The sequence below is a fragment of the Cupressus sempervirens genome, chromosome 6, assembly GCF_028749045.1.
Source record: "Cupressus sempervirens isolate cs-2001-9-10 chromosome 6, ASM2874904v1, whole genome shotgun sequence".
NCBI lineage: Eukaryota > Viridiplantae > Streptophyta > Pinopsida > Cupressales > Cupressaceae > Cupressus > Cupressus sempervirens.
In genome coordinates, this window is record NC_143123.1 from 338,277,434 (window position 1) to 338,290,046 (window position 12,613).

Below are 12,613 nucleotides of genomic sequence, written 5' to 3' on the forward strand. Positions count from 1 at the left end.
GTGTAGTTACTTTTAATGATAAAAAATGGAAGGTTTCAAAAGCTTTCATTGTAGTAGTAGGAGTGAAAGTATGTTGATATATGATTGAAAAGATCATTTGAAAAGATATTGTTAAGAAGGAGATTGTTGAAGTAGACTATGTGTTTCAATCATTGTTTTGTCACTGATGTCAAACTTGCTATTTGCTGATAAAACAATTGCTTACAAGATTCAAGTACTATCACTTAGTTGATTGATGAGGAGGATTTGATCAATAAGATGTAACAAAAGCACTTAGAGGAAAGGTTGAGTTATGATTATGTAATGAAGTACAAGGATTAGTTAAGACAGCGATGATATGATGTATTGACGATCTACTTAAGGTTACAAAATAGCTAGCTATACTTAGAAAGTTTAGAAGAATAAGTTAAATAAAGCTTGTCTGTCAAGCTTGACCAAGTAGATAGTAGGTGTTGAGCAAAGTTAGTGCAAACCGAGCAAAAAGTCAGTTCAAGCTGAGTGAAAGAAAATTATAGTAGATGTCAAGCTACATAGTTGATGTCAAGTAAATTTTAGTAGATGTCAAGCACCAGTAAAATCTAGTTGATGCCAAGCGATTTTACAGTTGATGTCAAGTAACGCAATATGTGTGGAGCATCAAAAGATTGATAATGTTGAGTTGTTGCATTATGATAAAGATCGAAGATTCACCAAATATAAGTCGACAAGTTTGTTTTCCTAGAACTTGTGAACTAGAAGGAAGATAAGATTGATGAGCTAGTGACACATAATTTAATGTAAACAATTTTTAGGCGAATTCAAATGGATTCTAGGAGAAGTTTTTAGAATAAACAAGATATGGTGTAGAGACATTGTATCATACTTAATCCATCCAAAACCCTAATTTAGATAATGGATAATGAGTGGAAAAATATTCTAATTTCTTTTATATAGGAATGTCTTGTCATGAAGCAAAAGAGTTAGAGAGGTTGGTGTCATAAGCGAGAACTTAAGGAGGAGAAGAAATTAAGGGTTTTGCTTCATCAAGTGACCCAAGAGAAGAGTTTGCAATGGCATACCAAGCAAGAAGGCTTAAGGAGATGAATGCTTGAAGGGGGAACAAGCTGTCAGAGCTACAAAGTATGAAAGTCAATCAGAATTAAGGAATGAAAAAAGATATGTAATCTGCAAGTGAAGTTGTAAGTTGTATTAGATCAAAGCTCTACTATTACTCTCTAACAGCAGTATCAGTCTAGGGTAAATCCTTTGGATTAAGGTTGACCTAACAGTCATTGAAAAATCCTTTAATAGGGTGGCATTCTAAGTGAATGACCTAAAGTCTTATATAAAGTCCTCTAACAAGGCTCACTTTTAACAGGGTGATTGAAATCCCTTAACTAGGCCACATTTAACACTGTGTATTGTAACCTTTAATAGGGTTGGCATTTCACAAGGCATCACTTCAAAAGAGTGAAAAAGAATAGCATGTTATTGGTAGTTTTTCTCAAATTGAGTTTCCACATTAAATCATTGTGTCAAATGTGTTGATGAATGTTTTGTGTTTCATGCTTTACATTTCTACAAGTTGATTTGACAATAACATACAAGTCTTAGTAGATACATAATGAATGCATGCATGGGTATGAATGTTTTATGGGTTCATTGAATTGTGGAAAAGTTTCATTTTATACATCTAGACCTTGAATAACGGATTCACCCCCCCCCCCTTTGAATTATTCTAAAAGAATTCCAACAAAGTAGGCACCTTATATATTTGTACAAGTTATATTGTTCCTTCTACTTTGATTGTTTTAGATAAAAATGAATGTTTAGGAATAGTTGTTGCAGTTGAGCAAGGAAAACAAATAGCTACTATAGATTCTGATACAACACTGTGGCACAACAGACTTAGGCACATGAGTGAGAAAGGTATGAAAATACTTCATTCAAAGCAAGTTTTACCAAGTATGAAATGTGTCAATATGGGTTTCTATGAAAGTTGTGTGTATGGAAAACAAAAGAGAGTGAGTTTTGTGAAGACTGGGAAGGAAAAGAGAAGTGAGAGATTAGAGCTTGTACATACAGATGTATGGGGACTGGCTTATGTATCTTTCCTTGGTGGCTCTCATTATTATGTTGCATTTATTGATGATGCAACTAGACAACTATGGGTTTATTTTCTTAGACAAAAATCTGATGTATTTCAAACTTTTAAGAAATGGAAATGCTTGGTTGAAAATGAGACTGGAAAGAAATTAAAGTGTCTCAAATTTGATAATGGTGGTGAGTATTGCAGTCATGAATTTGGAGATCATTGCTCCACTAATGGTATTCATAGACAGAAAACTATTTCAAGGACTCTATGAGAAAATGGAGTGGCTGAATGCATGAACATGACTATAATGGAACATGTAAGGAGCATGAGATTGCATGTAGGGTTGCCTTTAAACATGTGGGTGGAGGCTATTAATACTATTATATATTTGATTAATAAAGGTCCCTCTACTCCTTTGGGTTGTGGTATTCCAGAGGAAGCATGGAATTGTAAAAAGGTGAGTTATTCTTTTCTCAAAACCTTTGGTTGTGAAGCATTTGCTGATATATATTTTAAAACTAGAATCAAGCTGGAATCTAAGTCAAAGAAATATGTATTTGATGGATATGGTAGTAATGAATTTGGTTATATGCTCTGGGATTTTAAAATTCATAAAATTGTAAGAAGCATGGATGTCATATTCAATGAGAAAGTGTTGTACAAAGATTTTTTATAGCAACATGAGAAGAAAAAAGATGATTATGTAGTGTTGGATGATACTCCAAAAGCTGGTGTTCCAACAATTCCTCATGATGTGCAACAAGCGCAATAACAAATACCACACACCCTAGTGAATGTTAGACGGTCAACAAGGATAAGTAGACCTCCAAAAAAATTTCCTCCTTCCTTGTACTCTATTTTACTTACTAATGCTAGTGAACCTGAATGTTGTGATGAAGCTGTGCAAGTGGATACAAAGAGTCAATGGGAGTCTAAAATGAAAGAAGAAATGGACTTTTGCTAAAAAATAAGACATGGGATTTATGCAAGTTGCTTGCAGGTAAAAAAGTTTTGCAGAATAAATGGTTTATAGGTTAAAAGAAGAGAATGGAGGTAAGAAACGATTTAAAGCTAGGTTAGTTGTAAAAGGATTTGCACAGAAAAAAAAAATTGATTTTGATGAGATATTCTCTCTTGTTGTTAAAATGACTTCTACTCGCATTGTTTTAAGTATTGTGGCTACTAAAGATTTGCATTTGGAGTAGCTTGATGTTAAAACAACCTTCCTTCATGGTGATTTTGATGAAGATATATATATATATATATATATATATATATATATATATATATATATATATATATATATATATATATATATATATATATATATATATGTCATAGCCACATGGATTTGAGATTAAAGGTAAGAAGAACTCAATGTGTAGATTGAAGAAAAGCTTATATGGCTTAAAGCAAGCACCTCGGCAATGGTATCTGAAATTTGACAAGTTTATGCATGAGCATGGATATAACAAGTTTCATTTAGATCATTGTATTTATTTTAAGAGGTTGGATGATGAAAACTACATTATTTTATGTTTATATGTTGATGATATGCTTGTAGCTGGGTCTAACATGGATCATATTAAGGGGCTAAAACATCAGTTAGCACATGCATTTGCTATGAAGGATTTGGGGGCAGAAAAACAAATTCGTGGTATGAAGATTTGCAGAGATACGAAGAATAAAAAATTGACATTATCTCAGGTTGATTATATTGAGGTGGTGTTGCAATGTTTCTCTATGGAGAATGCTAAAGTTGTCAGCACACCTTTACCAGGGCATTTCAAGTTGACTAAGGAGGTGTGTCCCCACACACAAGAAGAGGAGGACAAGATGTCTAAGGTACCCTATGCTTCAGTTGTAGGAAGCTTAATGTATGTTATGATATGTATTAGGCTCGATATTGCACATGTAGTGGAAGTTGTTAGCAGATATATGAGTCATCCAAGAACTGAGCATTGGAATGTAGTTAACTGAATTCTCAAATATTTGAGAGGAACATCTTGTAAGTGTTTACACATTGGGGGCTCTACTACTACTTTATAGGGATAGGTTGACTCAGATTTGGGAAGGGATATTGATACTAGGCGAAGTACTATAGGTTATGTATTTACTATTTTTGGGGCAGCAGTGAGTTGGGTTTCTCAATTACATAGGTTAATGTTTTATCTACTACAGAGATAGAGTATGTTGTTGCTACAAAGGTAGCCAAGGAGATGATATGGCTTCATTTCTTCATGGAAGAATTGGGACACCCATAGAGGGATAATTATTTGTTCATAGATTTCTAGAGTGTCATCCCTCTTGCAAAGAATTCAACTCTGCATTCAAAGACAAAACACATATAGTTGTGGTACCATTTCATTTGACCAATTTTGGATGATGTATAAGATACATACAAATGAAAATGCAATATATATGTTTACAAAGGTAGTGACAAGGGAGAAGTTGAACTCCTCTTCAACTTTGATTGGTCTTCTAGACTGAACAGACTAAAAGAACAAGATAGTCCAGGGTGGTTTAATATTCTAATGGGAGCTGAAGGTTTCATAGTGCTATGATTAGTCTCCAAGTGGGAGGTTATTATTATGGAGTCTGATCAATCTCCAAGTGGGAGGTTATTATTACGATGTGGAGCCTAATCAAACTCAGAGGTTTATTCGGCGTGGTTTTCCTCCAAACTATTTCTACGGGGGTTTGGGGGCAGCACCCCCAAGATGGGGGGTCTTGTGTTCTCTTATGTGCGATCTACTATTTTCTAATATTGGTTATATTTGCATTGTAACTATTTATTCATGTCTCAGGATTCACATGATCAGTCCTTCAATTATAAGTCTTCCACATTCTATTAAATAAAGAGTTTAAATATTGATAAGGTAATTGTGTTGCATTGTGAGAAATTAATAAAACTAAGAATCCAAGGTTGAGAGTTGATGCAACCTAATAAGGTGAGCCACTATAAATTTATTATCTTTGGTCTATTGTGTGAATGTTTATTATGATTTTTATTTTTACAATTTTCTTTTAAATTTGAAAGCAACACATCTTGTACATGTTAAATTGTTTGACCTTATGATTCCAAAAATAAGATGATAATAAAGCCCTTCTTAACCCCAAATGCTATTCTCTTTAGATTTAAATTTTGTGTACATTCCACATATCAAGGTTAGTTAGATTTATGTTATAATTTATAAATTTAAAAAAATCGATGAAAGCTTATTCAAACTTTTATTAATGACGATAGGCATTCTACAATGGTAGAATGGGTAGAGTGGATGTTGTGAGTGAGTCAATGTTAACTTTTATTCTTCTAAATTAAATTTGACAACTATCTACATGTCAAAATTTTAAATCTTATTATAAATAGAATATACTTTTAAAAATAATTTAATAAATACCATATAAAATATTTGTTCAAATTATAATATTTGGAGATATTAATCATCCATTTGTTTATAAATTTAAAAATTAAATTAAGTTAGTAAAAAACTAAATAAATAGAGATAAAGGAAATATAAATAATTTTAGATGTAGTAAATTAAATTATAATTATTTTGTAGTGGATATCTATCGACATTTCTTTAGATAGATTAATTTAAGATATCTATACTAGTTTTACAATTGAGGTTCAATAATGCTTAGTGTCAAAAAGTTAACCTAGGTTTTGTTAAAATAATAATAATGCAATGTATGAGACCAACTATGCATCATGTTGTTGTTTTTTGTGTCTCCATCTCCATAATCCCCTTTTTTATACCACCAGTCTTTGCAATGATCATAATAATTAAAAAATCATTTCAATAATGACCATTGTACCTAGTTAGATCAAATAAAATGGAATTATAAAATTGAAATCATTAATATCTTTTTAATAATAATAATAATTATTATTATAACATATTGAAACACACTATGTTTTCAACACAATTAAAGAAATGAAGGAAAAAATATCTAAATAAAAAAAAAAAAGCATAGGAAACTTCTTTTCAAACATACGGATAACTAAGAGATGGGTTGGGTGAGAAGAGGGACCACTAGCGGCCGTTGGCGATTTCAACGCAAACACGAGGATGGGAGAGGCGAAGGATGTGGACCGTATTGAATAGGTATGACCAAATATAGGGACTCAATAAACGTGGGGCATTGTTAGTTTACATATTTTTCACTTTCTTTGTGTTTTTCACTTGTTGCAGAGGAAAGAAAAGAATTGATAAAAAGGGACTGACCGCACAAGCCATTCTAGCTCCGAGTCTCCGACACAACTTTTACGCGCTTTGCGTAAAGAAACGGATTCCTTGCTGGCCAATTAAGGAATTAATGCAACGACACTCTTCTCGGCTTTCCTACCGACTCCCCTTTTGTTGTGGTAAATAAATGCATAGAATAGGAATATGATAAAGAGTGAGGCAGGCTGCTCAATGTGCATGCTCCACGGGGGCTTTACCGGTACGCCCAATTCCTCGAATTGGACCCGAGTACACGCGTCGCAAACGGCCCTCCCCAACGGTAACATTTGCACTAATTTATCGATATGCTAAATAAAGGCAGGCCCTGGCAGTCATGGAATATATAGTAGATTACTTCCGACGCAGATCTAGCAACACTCTCCTAGAAAAACCCCTCCCCACACCCTCTTCTTCGCCATTCAATTCCGCTCTCTCGCTCTCTCTGCCCTGCTCTGCTAAGCCCAAGATGGTGTCCTACACTTCTTCTTCTTCTTCTTGCATGGCAGCTGCATGTTTTCTGGCGGCGCTTCTCAGTGCGGCGGCTGCTCGGCAGTACATGGTCGGTGGCAGCGCTGGTTGGGCTCCGCCGGCGTCTGGCACCATGTCTTTCAATGACTGGGCTGGGAAGAACAGGTTCCTCATTGGCGACTCCCTCGGTATGTAATAACACATTTCCTCTTCTCTTCTGTCTTTCCTCCATTTCTCTATCCCAGACTCTGATTGATTGTGCGTGTGTGGGTGTTGGACAAGTGCAGTGTTCAAGTACAATCCGAGCGTGGATTCGGTGGCGCGAGTGAGCGCGGAGGACTACAACAGCTGCAGCGCCGCGAATCCGATCGCATCTTTCAAGGACGGCAATACAGTCTTCCAGTTCCCTTCGCATGGCCCATTCTACTTCATCAGCGGTAACTCCTCCAACTGCAACATGGGCGAGAAGCTCATCGTCGTTGTCATCTCCCCTCGCAACGCTACTTCCCACGTCTCCCACTCTCCCTCCCCCTCACCCACCACCGCCGCCGCCGCTCCCTCCCCCTCTCCCACCGCATCCGTACTGGTCCCTTCCCCTGCGCCCGCCACCACCGTACTCACTCCGTCACCAGCGCCCACCACCACTGTACTCACCCCTTCACCTGCGCCCACAACCGCCGCCGCCGTTCCGTCGCCTGCCCCCACCACCGCCGCCACCACTCCGACGCCCGCACCAAGCATGGCCACTCCCTCTGCTCCGTCCATGAGCCCCGCCGGAGCTCCGAGCAACTCGGAGCCCCTGAATACATCGCCCAGTCCGGGGCCGGTGGGAAACACGGGCGGAGAGACGCCGGCCGGCAAGGCTGCCGCCGCCGCTGTTCCTTATCTGGTCTATGTTGCGGTCACCCTTGTGACCGTGGCCTTGTCCGGAGGAGCCCTTACCTTTGGCAACTGATACATACATTCCTATGCCAGCCTGTACAGCGCTTCAATAATATTCTTCTGCTTTCTGCTGCGGCGAGGAGGGGGTTTTGGGCTACTTTCACTATTAATTAATTAATTGTTTATTTTCGATGCATATGTCCAGAAAGAAATTTGTTAATTTTTTATTGTTATTGTACGATTCGGACCGTTCTCGGTATTTTGATTCATGTCCGAAGTTTTTATATAATAATAATAATAATAGAAGGCTCTTTGCTCTCCTTGTGTTGTGTGTTGTCTGGTGGCAGTGTGTGGAAGTTTGTGTCGGTTCAGGAGAACCCGTGCTCCTTGGCATTGCCTCTTCTTTCCTCTACTAGTCTAAATAATATTATTTTATTAGGGGGAATGCTCCCTGATTACTCATGGCACTTGTACTAACTTCTTGTTATCTACTGATTCATTTGTGCAAAATATTCTATATTTTTTTAAAAAGATATTTTGGGTGAAGGGCTATTAGCATGGAAAATTTCTTTAGGTACCCAAAGTTAGCCTTAGTGAGAAGGGATTTTTTTTATTCAATTAACAGTTTCAACTATGTCTTATGATATGCGTTCAGCAATGGTTAAATTATAGCCTGAACAAAACAATTATTCTAATAATAATAATAATAATATCTGGAGTAATTTGTCTTCATGTGTAAGCAAGAGGGGAGGGGTGAATCATGCAGTGTTTAATGAGGAGCGACGTGTATGCTCCATCGTCAAATTGTTAAACATGAAAAAAATGATGTGTAATCGAAAACGTCCATGAAGAGAACATTGTCCCACTGCAATAAAATAAAGTGATAAAAAAAAACCCGGTGCTCCATTGTATTGACTGATAAAGCAAGAAAAGAATGGTTGTTTTTAGAGGTAGAAGTGCAATTATTTTGTAGTATGTTTGCGTCATTGTCGGCAGAAGGTGTTGAAGGGGGCGGGAGATGGCTTATATTGTGTGGTGGGCACTTGGGCGGTGGAATGAAGAAGAAGATGTTATGGGGCCCCTTTTGTCCCGATCGATTAGTACGTTGGAGACAGGCCATGGCCTTTGCCCTTTCCATGTATGGAAAGAAGAGTACGTTCACCCAACACTCTCTATCATAAATGAAAATACTGCTGCTGATCTCATTTTGTTCTAGCTGTATCTCCCATCTCAAAAATATCATGGGTTTCACCAAGGGAGAAGAGATGGTGTCCTCCTCTTTAAAATGGTTAAACAAAAAAATTGGAAACATCTGGAAGCAATTATTCTTTGCTAGAGGGCACGGATTTATTTTTTATTAATTAATTATTTACTTCATCCGTTTCCTCCAATGTAGTTATTTATTTACCATCTCAATGTTTTTGAGTGACATCATCATGTTCACTGAAATTAAGAACCCTTTAAAAAATGGAAAAGGTTCACTGAAATTGCACTTTAGTTAAAAGGAAAAGGGTAGCTTCAAAGTAGTCATGTTTCTTCAGGGTAGCTTTGTGTGAGTTTTAAAAAAAATACTCAAGGATAAGCTGGATATCTTTCTTTGTTCCTACACTTTGAGATTTGCCACAAAATGTTAGAAGATCACAATGAATATGTTTGCTAGTGTCAAGGAGACCACAAAGGCTATAAACATGGAATTTAGTGCAGCAGATAAGTTTATCCTTCTCAAAAAGGCATATGAGCTAAGAGATTCCCATATTATTCCAAAACTTAACAGAGCTTCCTTGAGTGAGGGCAAGGGGCTTCCTAACAATGTGCAAATTCCACCAAATGGATATTTCATCGAAGAGAGTTCTTTGATCATGGAAGGCCTTATTAGGGATGTAAGGCTTGACATATTCCCCTGCCTTCTAGATGGTTTTAAAAATTAGAGAGCCTTGATAAGTGATGGGAAAGTCACCAACTTTTTTAGGGATGTTGCTTGACTTTAAGTCACCCATTTTTTTTGGCAATATTGGTCAGTTTAGTCAGTCTTGAGTCTAGGTCTAAGTCGTTATAGGTAGGCCATCCTTGTTGGGTTTCCCTTTCTCTTGACCTCTTATTTATTTGTCGGGTGGGTTGGTTTAAGTGTTGTCATGTCGAGTAGGTGATAGCTCCTAGCCCGACAAGGATATCATGTTTTATTGATGATCTTCTTAGATAAAGGATATACAAATCTTTCTTATTTTAGAGATTCATAGAGCAGTATGTGCAATCCGGAAAGACATTTGGTTACTAAGGGCTCTGCAAATTTGGAAGATCTCCAGGTACAGAGGAATCCAAATTGGAATCCAAATTGGCAATGGTCAAAATGCTTGCACAATTGCAACTTGATGACAATAGAAGAGAGGCCTTGATTCAACAAAATGTAATTGATGCTTTGAAGCTAGAGGGGTTCCTTTGCTGCTACTCTTCTTAGAGAAGCCTAATTTGAATATGAAAGTCAAAGCTACAACTATTCTAGCAGATTTAACTATGGAGCATGGAAGATCTTTTCTTCTCTGTGATGACAAGACACCAATGGAATCATGCAAGCTTGTTGAAGCCATCATGGGAATTCTAACTTTCTGCGAATTACCAATTGCAGAGAATTTGATGAAGGTGTTGTTATTGTTGACAGAAGCTTCAGATGAAAGTGATGTTGCAGGATTGATTCAGGACAATGATAATAACCTTCAAACATTTCGGGCTTTTATCAAAATGGCCAAGCCTCCCTTGCAATATCAAGCTATACAACTAGTTTTTTTTTTAATGTGCAGAGATTGATGGTTTTGTCTGAATGGATTCTTAGCATGTTCAAAATGCGGCTGTCACGTTAAAGCATAGAATTTGAAGTTGAAAAAGTTCATGTATCTATATCTCATTAATCATGTTGATGTTGAAGGTCGAGAATCAGGAAGGTGTAGTCAATTTCGATGAGATTGTGAAGGAGTTAGATGCTTTCATGGTTGCTTGTGGAGATCTTGGTATGGAGATTCCAGTTATATATATATATATATATATATATATATATATATATATATATATATATATATATATATATATATATATATATATATATATATATATATATATAATATGGAGCAGAAGAGAATGGTCATGATAATGGAACTTAGATGTTACTTTATCAATGCAACATTGATACCAACAATGAAGGACCTAGATACATCATGCTTCATAAACAAGCGGGTCGTTTCCATGTTTCAATATTTTGGAGGAATGCGAATTGGAAGTGATGTGGTTGTAACACCAGAGCAAATGTGAAGAACCCGCGCCCGATAAATAGACAGATATGGCTTGAAATTGATCATCGAGTTTATGAAATAAGATTGTTGATGCCAAAGAATAACATGTGGACCATTTAGACATATCATCAAACATGCAATGTAAGTTCAGTTATCTGATGTATACAAGCAATGAAAATCTGAAGCCATAGTCATCGACCCATGGTGTTGGTGCATCTTCTCACCAAGTTCAAAGACTTCATTCTAAGCATGAAAGCTCAAAAGGTGATAAATGATGTTTTCATAAAATGCCACCATTTTGGATCCACTGCCACATTTGATGAACATACCATATGGTCATCGGCACTTAAAGAAAAGTGAAGGAGGAAGTCAATTTCTTCAGTCTTCCTCTCGCAAAAGACTTTTGGGTCAAATCTTAATAGGCTGGTGCGAATTCTACACACCAGTGGAGTAACAAGTCCAAAGTTGTATTGCTTGATCATTCACCAATGATGCTAGTAGCATAGACTTCTTTCAATACGATGAAAGTTAGGGCAGATTTTCTTGACAAAAATGGAAGAACTGTCATTGTGATGACCCATGCAAAACAAAACACTACATCTCAAGATAATCAATTGCGTCACCTCGTGTATCTCATTGAAAATGTCATCATCAATTTACCTCCTGATCAGGAGTAGATGGTTTGGCTCATAGACTTCACTAGTTGGTCCTTGCCAAATTTTATGCCAATTAGAACAGCTTGGGAAACTGCAAATATTCTACAAAACCATTATCCCGAAAGACTGGCATTGGCAGTTCTATACAATCCTCCAAGAGTTTTTGAAGCCTTTTGGAAGATTGTCAAATATTTCCTTGATCCAAAGACATTTGAAAGAGTTAAGTTTATTTACCCAAAGAACGATGAAAGTGCTAGAATTGTGCAGCAAAACTTTGATTTGGATAAGCTTCATAAGGCATTTGGAGGAAATAGCAACTCTCAATATGACCATGAAGAATTCTCAAAGCTTGTGAGACAAGATGAGATAAAAATTGCCCAGCATTAGATGTCAGATAGCAACCCCAATGACTTGAATGATAATCAAACTTCACAAGAAGATATCAAAGCTGATGCGAACGTCCAAGGATGATGATCCAGTTTTGATCGACATTATAATGTTCAAAGGTACAGAAGCAGGAATGTTGGCAGTGGCAATGATTCTTTGTTGACTCCATTATGCAATTGTCATTCAATATACCAACATCAAGTCGACTGATGGAGTCTTTTCATTTCATATTCTTGGAGGCAGATCAAAGGATGAGACAGAGTCTTTTGGGCTTCTCCTTATGTGTAATTTCAAAAATATTATTCAAAGTCTTTCCAAGTCTCTAAATTTGAAGCACTTCATATTCTCATGAAGGCTTATGCTTGTGTTTTCTATATAAGTTGTTGTAAAAGATGTAATAAGGGGTCGGCAAATTGTTGGTATGAAGGGAGATTGCAGAGACAATCACGCTTGGTGTCAATTCTTACTGTCCAGGAGCTTCCCTTTTCTGCATATAGTCAGAGAGCTGGAGTAGGGAGAGGGGCACATTTAATTTCTGTAATTTTTGTTTCTTGCATTTGGGGGGTTTTCTATTCCATTTTTGTAATAGATTTGATACTGAGTTGTAAGTAATAATGATTAGAGCATCATTATTTG

At 36.7% G+C, this 12,613-nt stretch overlaps 1 protein-coding gene and 1 pseudogene across 1 annotated transcript; both read left to right on the forward strand.

Annotated features, from left to right (window-relative positions):
• The first annotated feature begins 6,673 nt into the window (after positions 1–6,673).
• LOC149552526 (uncharacterized) lies at positions 6,674–7,973 on the forward strand. The gene is made up of 2 exons (XM_089788111.1): positions 6,674–6,959; positions 7,059–7,973. The coding sequence occupies exons 1-2, from the start codon at positions 6,770–6,772 to the stop codon at positions 7,724–7,726; spliced, it is 858 nt and encodes a 285-aa protein (XP_089644237.1). The 5' UTR covers positions 6,674–6,769; the 3' UTR covers positions 7,727–7,973.
• Positions 7,974–11,455: 3,482 nt separating this feature from the next.
• Positions 11,456–11,977, forward strand: LOC149552527 (phosphatidylinositol transfer protein PDR16-like; annotated as a pseudogene).
• The last annotated feature ends 636 nt before the right edge of the window (positions 11,978–12,613 follow it).